Genomic DNA, 19309 nt, shown 5'->3' with positions numbered 1-19309 from the left:
AGCAGTACAAAATATGAAGTGCAATATACAAAATGTAGTGTGATGAGTGTATGCTGTATACAGTAAGTGTACAGAGTGTAATGTCTGTACGATGTTTATACTGTACGTACAGTGTGTGTGTGTGTGTGTGCGGTGTGAGCTAGGTCCTGTACAGTCAGCGGTCATGTACAAGTATTGCAGAGGGGACGTCAGGGGGGGGGGGAGAGTGAGAGGTGAGAGGAGATATTGGGCCTGATGGAGCGCAGCCTCCTGCCAGAGGGGAGTGGTTCAAGGAGATGGTGGCCGGGGTGGGAGGGGTCGGCCGCGGTCTTTCTCGCCCGCTTCAGGGCCCTGGATGGAGGGCAGGTTGCAGCCAATCAGCCTCTCAGCGTATCAGTGTGTGATTGGATATTGAGCAGGGGGGAGGAAGGGACAGCCCCATTTACTGATTCAGTGCACACACACACACATACACACACACACACACACACACACACACACACACACACAGAGGAGTGCAGACCAGGGGGTGTATTCCAAAAAGCGGGTTTAGTGAAAACTCTTGAGTTTGCTAACCCTGAGATTAGGGAAACTCTGGGTTTTCCATTCCAGAAAGAGAGGTAACTCAAACTCTAGAAAGACAGACAACTCAAAACCGTTCCAGAAAGAGAGTAAACTTGACCAGTGGTAATTTACTCTGTGAACCTAACCTGCTCGCTGGAAGGTTTTATTTAACAAACCCAAAAGTGATATGCAACATGGCTGCTGGTACAGGAAAAACATGGGAAAGAAAACCAATATATTCACAAATAAGCATGCAAAACATTTTGAATCTTTTGGAATATCTTAGATTAATGTAGATGCCAAGGATTATGGCTATCACTATTCTACTGCATTTCATTGTAAGTGCATTTCATTTCCCCAGGCTACTTGTAGGCTACTGTGAAACAGCAATAAATTAAATAAATTTAAATTTAATCTTCCAACTCAGGAAGCAGTTGTCGCACATTTCCTCACTTACCCGTTAGATGTTGATGCCAAATTGATTCGCATAGCCGACTCCAGAGAGGATTTTGAGACCCCAATTAGATGTGCTATCGTTCCTTGTTAATCATTACAGTATCTAATCGAATTGATCGATCTATCTCTTATCATTTATAATATATTTTCATGCTATATACAGTACATGTGATGTGCTATATAACACATTTATATATCACATTTCAAACAATGCAGTACAAAGTGAAGTAAATGAATACAATAAGTGAAACAAAATAGTATGCAGTGGAATCACTTTTAGCCTAATCAAGCTACCACCACCACCAGTCAGATAGCCTAAAGACAGATCATTCACATTTCATTTGGCCTTAATTATTTCCTGCAAAGACAAATACAATTTGTTATAGTGTTCCAATGAACACGCCTTTCTGCCGCCCCAAGTAGGCAACATTTCTTCATCGGTTTTTGCCATTTGCTTGATGAGACCATGGTAACTGAGTTTAATACCTCTCTTTCTGAGACAGAAAACCCAGAGTTTCCAGTGGGATGAAGTATGACAAGCTTTTTTCTCACCGGCTGCCATGGTAATCATGGTATGATTGGTATGACATGGTGAGAAAAAAAGCTTGCTATTTAAGTCCCTGCTAAAGACCCATCTTTTCTCCCTGGCTTTCGAATAGAGTTGAGTCTGCCTCCTGGTAATCCGACTGTGCTAATTTAGTCTCTTTTTAATTTATTTTGGAAATTGCTGCACTTTTATTTTGTATCTGAGCCCTTGTACGTATTTGTATTTTTACTTTTATACTACTTTTTATGTTCTGTGTGTATTTTTTGCTCTGTTTTTACATTTGAAGCACTTTGGTTCAGCCGTAGCTGTTGTAAATGTGCTATACAAATAAAGTTGACTTGACCTGACATGTCTTTGTACTGTATAGTCCTCATGCATGCGCTTAACTCAAGCTGTTGCCTATTCAGTGTTGACTGAGCTAACTTGGATCAGCCAGGATCCGCTTTTCTGGAACCGAAAACTCTTGAGTTCCCAATCTGAGTGTAAATCAACTCAGACTTCAGGGTTAGACTCAGAGTTTATAGAACCCGCTTTCTGGAATACCGGCCAGATAGTGCATGGTACTGTACTGACCCAGAGGTTTACAAACAGCTCAGAGGCATACAAGCCCACAGGAGGAACCACAAACAGGTCAAACCAGACTAACCACGTGTTCTAATTAGGCCTGAAATAAACTGGTCTTAAAATAAAACACTTTTCAAGAAATGGGATAGCTTGTAAAAACAGAAAAGCATGTCCCATCTTTGTCAATTCTGAACGTGTACAGCATCTCCACGGGTAACGTGTTTACATTCTCTCCTCCTCTCCTCCTGCAGTCGTCTCAACACCATTGTGACAACTCTCTTCCCCAAGGGGTCGCGCAGTGTTGTCCCCAGAGACATGCCCCTCAACATCTTCGTCAAAATCATCCAGTTTATTGCACAGGTAAGGCTTTTGTTTAGCTGAATTCCCTGGTTTATTGCACAGGTAGAACTGAAGGTTTCTGTCAACATAAGCCATTTATTGTCCAAACAACTCGCTGTTAGTCATCTCAAACAAGCCCCAGTGTCGCCACGGTGGCATGCATCCAATACAACGTTGAACATTCAGGCATTACTGTTGATACAGTGCAATCCATGTCCTCTTCTTTCAATACAGGAAAGACTTGATTTTGCTATGAAAGAGATCATCTTTGACCTACTTTGCGTCGGGAAACCAGCGAAAGCCTTTAGTCTTAATCCAGAGGTACAGTACGGTGCTTTAGACTTCTTTCCTTGTGTTTAATGGTCACGCTATTTTCATGCACAGCCATATGTCAGGAAGCTTTGCTATTCACATGCTATTTTAGTTATAATATCCACTTAGTCGCTAGTAAACAGCTGGCAGTAAGTGTCATGCTGTAAATTACATACAAAATAACAGCATGCAATGCAACGAGCAATGTAACAGCTTACATTATCAAGATTTATAGCTGGTTCCAATTAATAATGGGAGTGTTTTTCTCTGCGCAGAGAATGAATATTGGCCTGAGAGCATTCCTGGTCATAGCTGACAAGCTGCAGCAGAAGGATGGGGAGCCCCCCATGCCTAACACCGGCGCCACACTGCCCTCTGGGAACACACTCAGGGTGAAGAAGACCTACCTGAGCAAAACCCTCACCGACGACGAAGCCAAAGTCATCGGTCAGTCACATCCACAACTGTGTGATATGCTTCACACAATTCATCATGTCTCTGAATTGTAGTAGTTGAAACATCGAGCTGATTGTGAAATACAGTAGAAAGTATCCATAACGCGTTGTGCCGTTGTTGCTTTCCATGCGCTGTAGGTATGTCCCTGTATTACTCTCAAGTCAGGAAAGCCATCGATAACATCCTGAGACACCTGGATAAGGAGGTGGGCCGGTGTATGATGATGACCAACGTTCAGATGCTGAACAAAGAACCTGAAGACATGATCACGTAAGTGTGCTACTCACCTCCTATACAGTAACTGCCAATTTACAGCAGTTGAGCGTTGAACATGTCGATGAATCTTGAGGACAGCTGTAATGAACGTGTCAACTTCAACTTTCAACTTTATTTATCCCTGGAGGACAACTGGTCCCTGAGCCACAATACCCCAGCTGTCCATATATATAGTATTTTACACACGTTTCACACATTCTACATTCTCAAACATCATCAAATCATTAAGTCGGCAGCTGATCTTTTGACCTTGTCTCGCAGAGGTGAGAGGAAGCCAAAGATAGACCTGTTCAGGACATGTGTGGCTGCTGTCCCGCGCATCCTGCCGGACGGGATGTCCAAGCCCGAGCTGATAGACCTGCTCTCTCGGTGAGTGCGTGCGGCAAGCCCACTTTGATGAATGGAGCGATCCTCAGGTTTCCCCACACGTCTAGTAACGCAATCCCTCCCGGGCACAGTTCAAAGGCCTAGCGGCTCGCTATCTGACCAGGGAATTCAGCTAAATAAGGTTTCTCACGTTTAAACCATTAAAGATCAGAAATCCTAAAGGACCAGGCTTCATTCCCTCTAGTAAAGTGTACAGTAGGGAACTGATAAGGAAAAACAAATCCAGTCAACCTGAGTAAATACAGTAGTATTTTCTCTGCACTACTCTGCTGTGTATGCAGTGTACAGTGCTAAAGAGAGTGAGCTCTTTCCCTTTGCGTTGTTTCAATACAAATGAAACTACTTTGTGGCTACATTGCGAAAAGCATTATGACCTCACTTCCACAGTAACTGACACTGTTTTGTTTTTGTTTTTATGCAAGTTTAACAATTCACATGGATGATGAACTTCGACTCATCGCCCAGAATTCCCTTCAAAGTCTATTGGTGGACTTTTCTGACTGGCGTGATGACGTCCTGTTTGGCTACACCAACTTCCTGTTGAAGGAGGTGCAGGATACTCACCAAGGCATGCTGGACACCTCCCTCAAGCTGCTGCTGCAACTGCTTAGCCAATGGAAACTGGCCCTGGTCACACCTGGCAAGAGCTACGACGTGATCAAGACACGTTCCCCTGAGGTACTGTACACACTCACTGGTTCATATTTGGATGCTGGAAACAAATTAATTAATTCATTCATTCATTCATTCATTCATTCAAGCCTTTATTTATTCTCAGAAAGACAATTGAGGTTACCCTCATTTCCAATGCCGCTGACATTACAAACACATTAAAAAAATCAAAAAATAAACTTTTTAAAACAGTTACAATTAGAAATACAGTGGCTAGAGATAAAAGAACTAAAAACAGCAAAAGAGGGAAGAGCTTCCAGTTTTAAGATGTTTTGTAGCTCAACATAAGTGTTCGGAGCATCAACATAAAATGCAGTCTTCCCGAGTTCTGAACACGCTCGGAGAAGATAGAAGTGAAGGATCCACAACCACAAGATAGAAGTGAATGATCCACAACTCCATATTCTTACTATCATAAGACTTTTCTCAGTAGGGTTGTGTGCGCCGGTGTGTATTGCAGCTTCTGCAGACGGGTCCGGGTCACAGAGTCCCTATCGAGCGCAGTCTGCACTCCACCGTGCTGCACGCCGTTGAGGGACTGGCTCTGGTGCTGCTCTGCTCCTGTCAGCTGGCCACCCGCAAACTGGCCGTGTCCATCCTCAAGGAGATCCGCAGCCTGCTCTTGGCCATCGGCCAAGCTGAGGTGAGAGGGGCGTCGGTAGGAAAATGAACTGAAAACAAGTTTGTTGATACTATCAGTTATCATAGCCTGGTGTACTGCATAAGAGTAGTTGATTGGTTGTGTGTATGGCGTGCAGGATGATGACAAACCCATGATAGAGATTATGGACCATTTGAGCCCTGCGGTCCTGGAGAGTTTCATCAATGTGGCCGTATCAGACTCGGTGAGTTCCTCTCTGTTTGACTTTGCAGTCGAGCCCCTATGGGCTCTCAGTCTGCTACAGGGTTCAGACTTACTGAAAGCCCCACTGTATGTTCACACAGTGCCGTCGTCTGTGAGAATCTAGTTGCATTTCTCCCACCTATGCAGCGGATTTTCTGTAGATTTCATATGCGCCAAACTAGGGTTAAGGATGCTGATTAGGCTACCTGTGTCTACCTTTTCATCTACCTGTGTCTGCCTCAAGCTGCTGTCATCAGCGGACTTGTCATCTCTCGTTGATTGGTACAGCAAGAGTTTGGTGAAATTTGTTTCACTTATCCTGAAGTCAGAGATATAAGTTACACCTGATTCTGTAAAATCATTGACTCAATTACAGCTTGTAGTCCAATAGCTGCTGGTTCTTAGATCTGTCTTATTTATGTACAGTACTATACAATCTGCCAACAGCTACTGTAGGCAGAGCTAAATTTGTTGCGACCAGTCACCAGGACATTTCAGTGCATATTCTTCACATTCTTCTTATATTTTCATTGAAAGGATACATCCTCATTAGATTCTTTAGCAAATTGTTTATTCTCAGCTCACTTTTTATGAAATGTTATAAAACCTGTTTCATGGATATTTCTCACTCCCAGAGTTCTAAAAAATGATCATCATTAGGATCATTAGGAGTCGTTAATTAGGATAAACTGTTCTGAAATGTTGTAATGTTGTTTGAGTCAGTCTGAATCAGTCTCAGTTCTCTGGGTCAGTCTCAGTCCTGACCCTTGCTCCTTGCTATGTGTTTTCTTCCTCAGGCCACTTTGCCACTCGGCCATAGTGTGGACCTGCAGTGGCTGGTGGAGTGGAATGCAGTGTTGGTCAACAGTAACTATGACATCCGGAGCCCCTCCCACGTGTGGATCTTTGCCCAGTCTGTGAAGGACCCCTGGGTGCTGTGTCTCTACAGCCTCCTGCGCCAGGACAACCTGCCCAAGCACTGCCCCACGGCCCTGAGCTACGCTTGGCCGTACGCCTTCACCCGCATGCAGCTGCTCCTGCCCCTGGTAGACCCCACGTGAGTGCTCGTTTCCCCCAAGCGGTGTAGTGTTCCCATTGGCTTATAAACATTTTAAAGAGCAACTGCAGAGCAAATTGTTTATTTTACATTTTGGGGTTGTTTTTTTTAAACCGGTTTACAAATGGTTTTACGAAGCAATAATCATGGTCCTAGAAACACACTTTAGGATAAATATAGAAAAAGAAGATAATTTTGAATTTTCTTACAAAAGTAGACCAGGCTCAGCTGTTGAGTCACTGAGATGCAACAGCCTGACCATGAATAATAATATAATTGTAATAATTGTAATTTAATATTTTAATAATAATACAAAATAATGGTCATAATTGTAATTTAATATTTTTATAATAATATCAAACTGTCCCATTCCAGAGGTGAACATGCCCATTGAGGATCTCGAGTATTTATGTACCACAAGTGCATATTTAGGCTACAGGAGGATATGGACTCAGTAAACGTTGTAGATGTTCATATATAGGAAAGTTACCTACAGTTTGTGGTCACCTGTAGGATCAGCTGACAGGATGACAATGACAGGTGTAGAAAGAGCCATGAGTGAGAATTTTCTACCTCTCTTCCCTGCAATTCCTTCATCTCCAAGCACCTGCCATTTCATTTGATTAGTTTGTCTATTCTTAAGGGGAGACACTACAGTTGAATATGTTTTCTTTTCCCTTTAAAGTCGCACTGAAATGAAAAAAGCATTCTGTCCCATTTTGGTTCACATAATTGGTCATAGTGTTCACCTATTCAACGATGTACAGTATGCCAAAAAATTAACAAAATTCTACTTTTGTTGTAATCGTATATCAAAGTATATAATTTCTTACTTCCTGGAAAATGGTAGGTCACGTGCAATGATGACAACAGGTCACGGCCAATAATCTCACCCTCAAATCTCAAAGACATCCACCCGTCAATCAACGCTATCCTTCTATCGAATCTGTCTAAAGTTCTTAAAACCCGTCCACTTGTCAATGTTCCAATCAAATTCCTCTAAACATATGTCCCACCCTCATAGCTTGTTTGCATCGGAAATACGTCAAACTAGGAAGTTAGATGATCTCAAACATCCGTTTCAGTGCGACTTTAAAGATATCCTCATGAATTTTTACCAGTTTAATCTTCACATCAAGAGAAATATTTTTGTATTACACTTTCTCTCCCCAAAAAATTTTAGGTATGCAAATTAGGCAATAACTCATTAAATATGAGTAAATTAGCATATATTTCGGTAACTTCTATCTAAACAATGGATAAAGCCAGGCTTACTTTTGTTTTGACAATATACTAAAAACTTTAATATTTACAGCTGGGTTTGTGAATACAAGCTTATTTTCAAGAGATATTGAAAAAATACTGCATACACCCATTAAAAATATTTTTTTGCCTTATTTTTAGACACGAAATGCAACCTAAAATGAAAAGACAACAAGATATTCACAATTCCAGCTGTAAATATTTGCAGAATACATCTGAGAGTCAGTATGTAAAGTTTAGTGAATGCACCTGCCCTGAAAGTTGAGATAGCAGGTACCGAGTGATGTCAGGTACTGAAAAAGTAGTAGAAGAATATCGAAAAATCTGAAAATTTGAAGTTCAGAAGAAAAAACACCATTTTGTCTCCCCTTAAAAGGCTAATTGTTTGGGTTAGGGTCAATATGTGAGAGCAGGACACTCATTTTTATTTATAAGTATATACAGTACAGTATATTCAAATGAGAAGAACTGAAATAAAGACCAAAAATAAATTCTCACTTGGTGCCGGTTTGCCTCCACAAACAGGATGTTAGTTGCTCTCTAAGCAGTTGTCTTCCTGTCATCCATACGTACCTCCTATTTAAGCCACATCAAGTATTTCAAATGGCCCCGCCTGACTACACTATTTTTATGCAGCTTAAGAAGAAGCCTTATCAATCTTTGCTGTTCTCTCTGTGTTCACACATGGATTCACCAGTAACCCGATGTACGCAAAGAAGACCAGCACCTCGGGCGGCGGGGATACCTACGTGACCCTGTGGAGGAACTACCTGATCCTGTGCTTCGGAGTGGCCAAGCCCAGTATCATGAGCCCAGGCCACCTGAGAGCCTCCACACCTGAGATCAGCGCCACCACGCCCGACGGCAGCGTCAGCTTCGACAACAAGGTGCTCTATTAACTCCCTCGACGCTTTGTCTCCAGGATCGGGTTCTGACCAGGTGGTGTTGACATTTAAGCTGGCGTCCGATTACACGGTAACAGATCTCCCAACAGTGCCATGCTATATCAGTATTAGTGGTGGTTTACTCCATGACGGATAGATTATCATTCCTCAATGTGCACATATGTTCACATTTCCTCAATATAGAGGGAATTAAATCACTATTTATACTGTGCCCGGTGACTGAGATGTGTTTTGTGGTTCAGGTGATTGGGACCCCGTCTGTCGCCTGGCTCCTGAAGCAGCTCGTCCCGCTCATGAGGGCAGAGAGCATCGAGCTGACTGAGTCTCTGGTGTTGGGTTTTGGCCGCACCAACGCCCTGGTCTTCAGGTATATTCCACTGAATAATCTGAGACTACGTCACATTAAAATGGAAAATTAGCCATGTGTATGCGGTTCCTCATTATTGTGATTAATTTCCAGGGAACTTGTAGAGGAGCTGCATCCTTTAATGAAGGAGGCCCTAGAACGAAGACCAGAGGTGAGTCCTGTACAGTCCTTATATTCGTTCCTTCTCTCTAGTTGTCTAGAGATAGAATGAATGAGACTCTTGACATGTTCTAGGTGAACTGGCTTGTGATGACAGGTGGTACTATGGTTTTGCTAATGCTAATGGTTTTAAAAGCCATAAACGATCTGGCCCCTCTGTATCTCTCTGAGCTCCTGCGTCGCCACACCCCAGCCAGAGCCTTAAGGTCTGCTGACCAACTGCTGTTGGAGGTGCCTAAAACTAGACTTAAGTTTAGAGGTGACAGGGCCTTTGCGGCGGCTGCCCCCAGGCTATGGAATAGCCTGCCCTTTCACATTACCCTGTAGATCCTCCTAGACTTTTGAGGTTTTTTTTTTAATCCTCCCTACAAACCTATCTTTTATCCCTGGTGTTTTAACCAGTCTGTGCTCAAGCCTTGTTTATGTTCAATGTCTGTATTGTTTGCTGAAATGTCCTTGTTTTTGTTGAGAGATGTTTTTACCTAGGACCCACCTTTGTACAGCACTTTGGTCGACTGCTGTCGTTTTAAATTTGCTTTATAAATACATTTTGATTTGATTTTGATTTGATTTATTTCTCTGTGTCCCAGAACAAGAAGCGTCGCGAGCGGAGGGATCTCCTCAGACTGCAGCTGCTACGCATCTTTGAGCTGCTGGCGGACGCGGCGGTCATCAGTGACAGGTTAGGGTCACGCTCACGCTCGCTAATGTAACCGAGTGAAACAGGGTTGTTGTGAGTCCTCGAGTAGGTAGTGAGTTGTTGGTTAAACTCACTCCCCCCAGTATAAATACTGTCCACCCGCGCCAGTGAAGAGCTAGCTTTTCACTGGCGCAGCTGGTTAGTCTGTCAGTACAGTACAGTAAGTAGTCAAGTGTACTACTACGCACCAGAACTCATAAGTGCATCTCTTTCTAAACAAGTGTCTAATGCTGTGTTCACACCGGACGCAAATTTATCTTGCGGCGCGGCGAGTTTACATAGAAAATCAATACAATTCGCGCGAACTGGGTGGTGGGCGGCACGGGCGGCGCGAATCGCAGAACTCGGCGGCGCGGCGGCCAGGATTCACCGCACGGCGACATTCGCAAAAGTTTTAACTTTATGCGGCGGATTCGTGTGGCGACCCATTGATCCCGCAAATTTTCTCGCCGCGCCCGGTGTGAACATAGCATAAGAGCTTAACCTAGAGCTGAAGTAAAAGTGCAAGAACAGCTAAATACAAATACAATAGGTGCTACAGTAATGTCAGGGTAGGACTTCTTGAGCCTGTGGTGAAAGATGGGCAGCGACTCTGCTGTCCTGAAGTCAGCGGGGAGTTTGTTCCACCACTGCGGGGCCAACACAGAAACAGAGTCGCAGGGACTTCAGGGGCATGGCAAACAATCGCCTCGAGGCAGCAGAGAGAAGTGAATGAGCGCCGTTTCGTCAGAGAGGAAAAGGCGAATCCTCCTGACGTTGTAGAATAGGAATACGCAGGAGCACGTAACCGACGCAGCATTTGCCAAGAACGACAGTTGGTCGTCCAGGGTCACACCCAAGTTCCTTGTGGTCCAAGTCGGCGTCATCACTGTATCGTCAACGGTGATGGACAGGTCACGGTGCGGGCAGCCCTTCCCCGGGACGAGCAGCAGCTCAGTCTTGTCCAGGTTGAGCTTGAGGTGGTGTGGCCCCATCCATTCTGAGATGTCAGCCAAGCATGCATGTTTTTTTTTGTCATGTTTTCTTTTCTGTGTCTCTCTTTCACTAAACCCCAACGCTCAGTACTAATGGAGCCCTGGAACGCGACACCCTGGCCCTGGGCGCGCTCTTCCTGGAGTACGTGGATCTCACCCGGATGCTTCTGGAGGCCGAGAACGAAAAGGATCTGGAGATCCTTAAGGACATCCGAGCTCACTTCAGCGCCATGGTGGCCAACCTCATCCAGTGTGTCCCGGGTAAATGAGACGTTCTGCCACTATAAGAGCTGTCACTCATAGCATGCCCTTCTCAGTGGCTTGACAGTTCATTAGTCAAATAGATGAATTAGACTCTATCCATGATGAATTTCTGTCTGAGGTACAGTAGAAGCTGAATACGAGTAAAGAGAATATGTCCCCCAGAAGCCTGTGAAGATTAATCTGTCAGGAAATGTTCTAGAAAATCTACTGAGCCCTGTTGTTCATTATAAAACCTGCGTCAGTTCTACCTCAGTACTCTGATAGCACAGCGTAAAAGGGGCAAATGCAAGGACAGATGATGATTCATGGTTCGCCAGGAGACAGACTTCCTGAAAAATAGCAAATGACTCACGAAACGAGACCGTATTCCATCATCACAAAACCTGCACTTAGTCACTTCCTGTCGATTTGTGTTGCCTGAATGATTTTTCGGCACTGACCGTTCCTCTCCCCTCCCCAGTACACCACAGGCGCTTCCTGTTTCCTCAACAGAGCCTTCGGCACCACCTCTTCATCCTCTTCAGCCAATGGGCCGGCCCCTTCAGCGTCATGTTCACCCCGCTGGACCGCTACAGCGACAGGAACCACCAGATCACCAGATACCAGTATTGCGCCCTCAAGGTAGGCCGGCCGGCCCGCTAACCCGACTGACCTCCAGAACCTCTTGTTCACGTTGACACTGCACTGTTAAACATGTGCCGGGGGAAATTATCTGGAAATAGAATTGGAATTCGGAATTGGTTTGCAGCAGTTATCTGTCCTTTGCAGCTTAGTGCTAAATTTAAATTGTTCCCAGAATGAGGTTCGTTTTTACTTGAGACAAACACTCAGTCATTTCTAACTTTATCTCCGAAGTTGGTCTACATATAGTTGGCAAACATACTGCACCACCACAGGGCTATAGCTATTTATAGTTGGGATCCAAACCATGGCAGTGTTGATGACATAGAGTAAACGGGGTAGCATCTTAAGAAACATGTTTATTAATGTGATGCTGTTGACTAGGCCGTGTTGGCGACACTCCTGCCGAGCCTCACTGGGTTTCCTGTGTGTCCTCACCGTTGAAACTCCCTTTGAGATGATGTCAGCAGTGTTCACTAAATCAGTCGTTACCTCATTGTCGAAAAAGCCATTGAAATACTATCATACTAATACTATCACCTATCAACAACACGTTGTTGGCAGGTAGTTTCAGCAGAGCTGCCCATAGATAGCATTCAATATTGGAATGCTACTGTAAATTGACGGTGTGTGGTCCCGCTGCTATTGTGAAAAGAATGGAATTTCTGTCTGCTCCATGTACCCCAAAACATACAATATAACAGAATATAAGTTTGAAAGCTTTTTCACTCTTTTCTTCATGACTGGGTGTGGTTCCTGTATTTCTATGGGTGTCATATACTGTATTCCCTCAGTGTATTATTTTCAGACACGACAAAAGAGGCATGTACTAAGTGTAATGGAATATGTCTGAAGACGTTCTTTGTCTGAGAGATCTGGGTCTTTTGGTTTGTCCTGGCAGGCCATGTCTGCTGTGTTGTGCTGTGGGCCAGTGTTTGACAATGTTGGCCTGTCTCCAGACGGATACCTCTATAAGTGGCTGGATAACATACTAGCCTGCCAGGATCTGCGGGTATGTGTGCAATAATTCATCACAGCGGTGCATTCAAACAAAGCCCTGACCTAAATATCTCCATCTGATAGTTTGCTGAGCTTTTCTCAGTGAAAACAAGGCTACCTCCTGCCAACGGCTCTCCTTTTGTTTCAGTCAGCTTCTGGCGAGGAGTAAGGGCTGCCTTTTGTTTACGAGTAAATTTGCAAAATAATATTTACTATGACGACCGTGACAAAAGATTAAGCACCTGTCTTTGTGTGTACATGTTTGCGTTGAAGGTTCGTTCCTTCTCCAGGGCAGAGCTGACTTTCAGCCTGTGTGTTACAGTACAGTGTTGTTTGCATTCTGTGGCTTGGCCTGAACGAACAATAATACATTGGAAGATTGCCAGAGAAATGTCGTTTATCATCCCTAGCTATGATACCAGGAGCCATACTGTAGCTTATAGCTAAAGCTCGTCGAGCTATTCATTTAATTTAATTTCAAACCTTTATTTATACTCGTAAAGCACTGAGGTTTCCCTCATTTACAGTGTTGACGAGTTCACATCGATACACAAATAACAACAGAACAAATACAATATACAATAATAATAATAATAATAATAATAAACAGTTACAGGTCGAAGTACAAATGCCAAGAGCCATGGATTTAAACTCTGCGACTGAAGGAAGTACCTCAAGCTTCCTCAAGTCTTAAAAAACCCAAAACAGGACCTTTGGTCCCCAAAGACATTCATCTTTCTAAATGGGCTAAGACCGGAAAATCCTCCGAAATGATTGATTATATTAATCACAGAGATGCGTATATTCTAGTAGTATTATGTTTTTGGCGGTACCGCTGACTTCCTGTCCTGGCCCAGGTGCACCAGCTTGGCTGTGAGGTGGTCATCCTTCTGTTGGAGCTCAATGCTGACCAGGTCAACCTGTTAAACTGGGCAGTGGACCGCTGCTTCACCGGCTCCTACCAGCTGGCCTCTGGCTGCTTCAAGGCTATCGCCACTGTCTGTGGCGGCAGGTACGCCTACGAATCATTCTCACATTTTCTCTCCAACTCTCTCCTGTGTTGCAACCTCAGTTGTATGGGTTCTAACGCACTGCAGTATCTAATTTGCATATTATCCGTTAGCATTTCAAGGTAATGTTATGAGGAGCACAATAAGATGAGAGGAATGCTACAGATCTTCATGAATCTGGATCCGGTGTGGAGAGCTTCTTCTTCTTTGAAGTTTGACCTCAAAGAGTCACCCATGCTAATCCTGTTGAAGAGCTTGTCACTCATCTGAATGTTTTTCTTTGTTTCTCCGAGAACTACTGTATTTCTTTTGTCAAATACATAAAAGTTGCATTTGAAATCCACAATTTCTATATTGTGATGAATACTTTATTCATGCCACCAACATGTACAGTACTTTTAAAGCTACAGCGTCATGATTCAAATGCTCGAATGTCTCTCTATTACAGAAACTACCCCTGTGACGTAGTGACATTGTTGAATCTGGTGCTCTTCAAGGCATCGGACACCAAAAGAGAAATCTATGAAATATCAATGCAGTTGATGCAGGTAAGAGAAGAAACAGGCACGGTGATCACACTCTCTGGCCTTTTCTACTCCTTTACTTACCAGAGTTAATAACCTAATAACCTAATAAACTTCCTCTCACCAGATTCTAGAGTCTAAGCTGTGTGTGTACTCAAAGAGGATTGCTGACCAGAAGCCCAGTAGCATCCTGTATGGCACTCATGGTCCCCTGCCACCCCTATACAGCGTCTCTCTACCCCAGCTCTCCAGCCAGCTGGCCAGGATGTATCCCGAACTCACCCTGCCCCTCTTCTCAGGTACCTCCCAATCCTCTTTTCCACAGCAACGGTGATGCCTTAGCTCGGAGTCAGAGGGATGTTCCTGGGCCAAATGCACTAACATACAGGATTTATTAAGGAGTGGTTGAGAGATCTGAGACTCAGTATATTTTGAGGTACATGTATAGTGCACCCAAATAACAATCCTGTCACATAATCCACCCTCAACTCTCTCTCTCTCTCTCTCTCTCCCCCCCCTCTCTCTCTCTCTTTCTGCCAGAGGTTAGTCAGAGGTTTCCCTCCACCCATCCCAACGGGAGACAGGTTATGCTCACGTATCTCCTGCCGTGGCTCAGGAACATCGAGCTGGTGGACAGCGGCCTGCTGCCGGCCGTGTCCAGCCCCTGCTCCCCAGAGGAGGAGCCTAGCGGCCGGGCCAACAGCACGGGGCAGTCCCACCAACTCAGGGACTCTGGCTGGGGCTCCTTACAGGCCACCTCTCTGGTCCTGAACAACCTCATGTTCATGACAGCCAAGGTACCGCATCGTGGCAAACAGTTATTGAATTACCCTTAACATTTGGTTACTGCAATTAAGATTTTTGCTGGAGCGAGAGGTGGCCATTCGTGTTCTGGCACGTTCTGGTTTGCTAGTGGCTGCCTGATTCTGGGCACTTGTGTTTGCTAGGGGGCATGGGAGCACATGGACATGATAATTAAAACAAGAAAAACTTCTAATGATAATCTGTACATACTTGCACTTTGGCTTCAGCACTAGATTATGCTCGTAGTCACTTGTTTAGAAAGGAGGCACTTGTGAGTTCTGGTGAGTAGTAGTACACTGACTGCCCACTGTAAGTTAAATACAATTATTGTAAGCCGCTTTGGATAAAAGCGTCTGCCAAATAACTGTAATGTAAATGTACAGTACTGTAATGTAATCTAGCCAACCAACACCAACAACTTGAGTTACCCTTTTCAAAGTATAGATTTTCTGCCATATCTAGGTTTGCAGACATCCTCAACACTATTTTCTTATCTCCTTAGGCCGTTGGTAGATTTTTATTCATTTTCTTGGTAGCAAAGGTAGGCGCCGTCCAACAATCCTATCCGCTAGCTCCGTTGACAGTGCATTTGCCACTCGGCTGCCCTATGCTGCCTCCGGTGTGAATGCTAGGTATTAGTAACTGTGTTGTCTGTGCACCTGGTCAGTATGGGGATGATGTACCCGGACCAGAGATGGAGAACACCTGGAACGCACTGGTCAGTAATGACAAATGGAGCAACAACTTGAGAACCGCCCTGCAGTTCCTCATCAGCTTGTGCGGCGTCAGCAGCGACACGACTCTCCTGCCTTACGTGAGTGTGAATCGCAGTTACAGACTGTCCAACCCTTTTTTTTTGTAAGGAGATGCAAGCGTGCGACCCCCCAGTCGTGACATAACTCTGGTTCTCTCCGGCTACGGCTGTTCAGATTAAGAAGGTGGTCGTCTACCTGTGCCGGAACAACACCATCCAGACGATGGAGGAGCTGCTGTTTGAGCTGCAGCAGACGGACCCGGTCAACCCCGTGGTGCAGCACTGTGACCATGCCCCCTTCTACCGCTTCACCGCCACCAGCAAGACCTCCCCTGCTGCCTCAGGTACAGTAGCACTCCCCACGCTCTGTCTGTCTGTGAATTACAGCAGGGTTTGACCTTTATGTTAATGTATTTGGAACATTAACATAAAGCATATTCAATTAATGAATTAACCTTAATGAATTAACCTTAATTAATTAACAAATAACATTTCCTATTTGTGTTGTTTCAGGCACAACATCCAGTAGCAACACTGTAGTTGCCGGCCAAGAGAGTTTTCCAGATACGGACGATTCTAAAGCAGCCAAAGAGAACGAGGAGAGGTAGGCGGCAAGTCCTCGATCGGGCGCCATTCAGGCTGCAATGTAACATCAGCGGTTGCCGGGGAGATGACCTCTTGTGTTTTTTGCCCCAGGCTGAGCAACATCAAGTGCGCCCACAACCGCCTGGAGTCTCGCTACAGCAACAGCTCAGGAGGATCCTACGACGAGGAAAAGAGTACGTACTTCTCAGACACACCTCTGTGGGGCGCTCTCACGAAAAGCTCACCCAGTGTTTCTCCTACCGTTAGACAGGCACAGCTGGCCTGGAAATGTGAGAGAATTGCCTTTCATCAGTTCAGGTCCAGGACAGTTACCAAGTACGAGCTGGCCCGCCGTGGCTTGACAGTAGCTGTGATTTTATGCTACATTCATTTAGGTCTGTCCACAGAGGCCTGCCAGTGTTCAACTGACCACAGCGATTAAAAAGAGGGGGACGACTTCTCAGCTCAGGCCAAGCGTCTAGACCTCTGCTTTGTTTTCCCATAATGGCGGCATTATTGACATTCACAACTGTGAAAGGAATCACCTCAGATTCAGACGCCGCTTCCCTGGATTTTCCCTCGATAGATATCCGTCTGCACGATCAGAAAACGATCGGCCAATCTGCGTTCTTTGAGGAAATGCTACGCCAGGCGTGGTTTAGATGTGATGACAGCAAGAAGCAACTGTTCATTCTAAAACAATGCCGGAGGTTAGCGTAGATGCTGCTATAGCATCAGTTATATCTGAACTGGAGAGTATTTCCTCATTGAAAGAAAAGCAAAGATTGAAGGATTTTCTCTGCGGTAAAATATGTTTTCGATCTTCTGCCGACTGGCTTTGGTAAGAATTTGATTTACTTGTAACAGACAGTGATAGATAGATGGTTCATCCAATCACCTGCCGAGTAGTTTTGAAAGTGCCCGCCCTTTTCCAAACAGGTTTCAACTAAGATTTTCCAGATGGTTGTGTGAAACAAACCATGTGGCGCGCGTCAGGTTACCCATGTTACCAACATTTCAAAAGCTCTATGGTCCATGGTCTGAAACCGTCCCAAAACAACAGCTGCTCTGACCAAAGCCAGGGTATTTCAGCTGCTAGCACTGACCCGAAAAACAACTTTGTTGTTTAATAATAATAATAATAATAATAATAATAATAATAATAGTAATAATAATAATATTCTCTGTGCAACCATCCGATTTTAGTAACAATTCTTTAAAATTGTCACACTAAACCGATAGACTATTGCTCTCTGTAATTAAAGACAAGTTAAAAGGCAGTTGAGTCATGCATGCATTCATAGGAATGCACATCATGTTTCCTTTGGAGAGAGATGGGGTGTTTAATCTTGTCCAGATAGAGAGAACCCTGGCTTGGTGTTGAAAACAGGAGAGAGGTGTGTCCTGGCTTGGGATAGAGGTCAGCTGTGTGATGTTGTTCTGTTCTTATGTAACCTTCAGGTGAACCCCTGCCCCCGTATGCCGGTTGGCTGATGAGTGTTTCAGAGACCAATCAGCCCCATCCTCTGCCCATGCCTGTGAATGGAGGCTGCTGGGCTCCGCTGGTGGACTTCCTGCCTGAGACCATCGCCCCCAGAGTGCCCCTTCAAAGGTGAGAGTGGGACTGGAGTTAGCAACTGAAACAGTGATCCAAAATCACGATGTGTTTTTCAAATGTCTTACACTTTGGGGTATCTGTCTCACTGTCAGCAGTCTAACTGGAAGAATAAAGAAAAGCTATTGGGGGCGTCCTGCAGTCTGTTTTAAAAATCTTTAATTACGGTTTACAGCTCTTTGTTTCCAAGGTGACTATCTCAAAACGGCAAAGACCATGTAATCCAATGAAAGAGAACAACACAACTTTATTGTGTTGATTGAATAAGATATTATCTATATCCTCAACACAATAACTGTAGTCTGGATCCGTATTCATATCAGTCCCCAAGTGAACCCTTTCTAAAGGAGAAGAAGCACTTATTGTAGACCATATGGTAAATGGACTGCACTTATATTGCGCTTTTATCCAAAGCGCTTTACAATGAAGGCCTCTCATTCACACACACACACACACACACACCAATGGCGGCAGCTGCCATGCAAGGTGCTAGCCTGCTCATTGGGAGCAATTTGAGATTCAGTGTCTTGCCCAAGGACACTTCGACATGTTGTCAGGAGAAGCCGGGATTCGAACCGCCGACCCTACGATCACTGGACGACCTGCCCTACCTCCTGAGCTACAGCCGCCCCATGTGCCCAATTCCTGATGTGCTGCTGTTGCTATAGGTGCAACATAGCGGTGATCTTCATGACGGAGATGGTGGTGGACCACAGCGTTAGAGAGGACTGGGCGCTTCACCTCCCCCTGTTGCTGCATGCTCTCTTCCTGGGTGAGTCCCAACCCCTGCAGTACTGTAGCTACTTGAGATATGTTAGTAAAGTAAATAAAACTTTATTGATATAGCAGCCTTCCCTGCACGAGTGCACAGAGTGCTTTACTGTAAAAAACATAAAAGTGCAATCAGTAGGGAAAAAAACAACATTAAAATACATACGGCAAAGTAAAGTGTTCATTGGTTATATAACACAGGCACATATTCATACTGTACAATGGTGTGCCGTACTTAAAGGGGCACAGTTAGCTTGTTTTCTCACTTACTGAGGGTGTACAGTAGTTTAAGGAAGCAGATGCTTTGATCCAGGAACTTTGGGGAATTAGCATTATTAGCTGCGATGCTAATGGAACGTATGAGGATGTGGAGTATGTTCTCAGCTCCCCAAAACCCCTAAAAAAAATGGAATTGGTTGTTACACTAAGGACATGACTTTGGTAGTCTATCTGTTAAAACCACAGGTAGTTCTTTGCAGTATTCAAAAGGCCACCATACTTCCTGACTACACAGCAGCAGCAGTTGTCAGCAGTAAATTTA

The 19309-nt window shown here is 44.5% G+C and overlaps 1 protein-coding gene across 1 annotated transcript in view; it reads left to right on the top strand.

Moving 5' to 3' along the window:
- frya (furry homolog a) overlaps nt 1-19309 on the top strand; it is a 54498-nt gene that overhangs the window by 14767 nt on the left and 20422 nt on the right. Inside the window, exons 13-38 of the mRNA XM_084447642.1 lie at nt 2362-2470; nt 2684-2770; nt 3037-3208; nt 3355-3487; nt 3755-3862; nt 4303-4558; nt 5013-5195; nt 5311-5397; nt 6194-6453; nt 8414-8603; nt 8864-8988; nt 9082-9139; nt 9738-9829; nt 10910-11082; nt 11546-11706; nt 12608-12718; nt 13563-13717; nt 14164-14263; nt 14367-14538; nt 14780-15036; nt 15711-15857; nt 15973-16141; nt 16311-16401; nt 16494-16576; nt 17844-17994; nt 18666-18769. Of these exons, the coding sequence (XP_084303768.1) occupies nt 2362-2470; nt 2684-2770; nt 3037-3208; nt 3355-3487; nt 3755-3862; nt 4303-4558; nt 5013-5195; nt 5311-5397; nt 6194-6453; nt 8414-8603; nt 8864-8988; nt 9082-9139; nt 9738-9829; nt 10910-11082; nt 11546-11706; nt 12608-12718; nt 13563-13717; nt 14164-14263; nt 14367-14538; nt 14780-15036; nt 15711-15857; nt 15973-16141; nt 16311-16401; nt 16494-16576; nt 17844-17994; nt 18666-18769 (3734 nt within the window). The remainder of the gene's footprint in view (nt 1-2361; nt 2471-2683; nt 2771-3036; nt 3209-3354; nt 3488-3754; nt 3863-4302; nt 4559-5012; nt 5196-5310; nt 5398-6193; nt 6454-8413; nt 8604-8863; nt 8989-9081; nt 9140-9737; nt 9830-10909; nt 11083-11545; nt 11707-12607; nt 12719-13562; nt 13718-14163; nt 14264-14366; nt 14539-14779; nt 15037-15710; nt 15858-15972; nt 16142-16310; nt 16402-16493; nt 16577-17843; nt 17995-18665; nt 18770-19309) is intronic.

The sequence above is a fragment of the Borostomias antarcticus genome (assembly GCF_949987555.1).
Source record: "Borostomias antarcticus genome assembly, chromosome: 1".
NCBI lineage: Eukaryota > Metazoa > Chordata > Actinopteri > Stomiiformes > Stomiidae > Borostomias > Borostomias antarcticus.
Note: the sequence above shows the minus strand (reverse complement) of the source record. Positions and strands in the feature narration are given on the sequence as shown.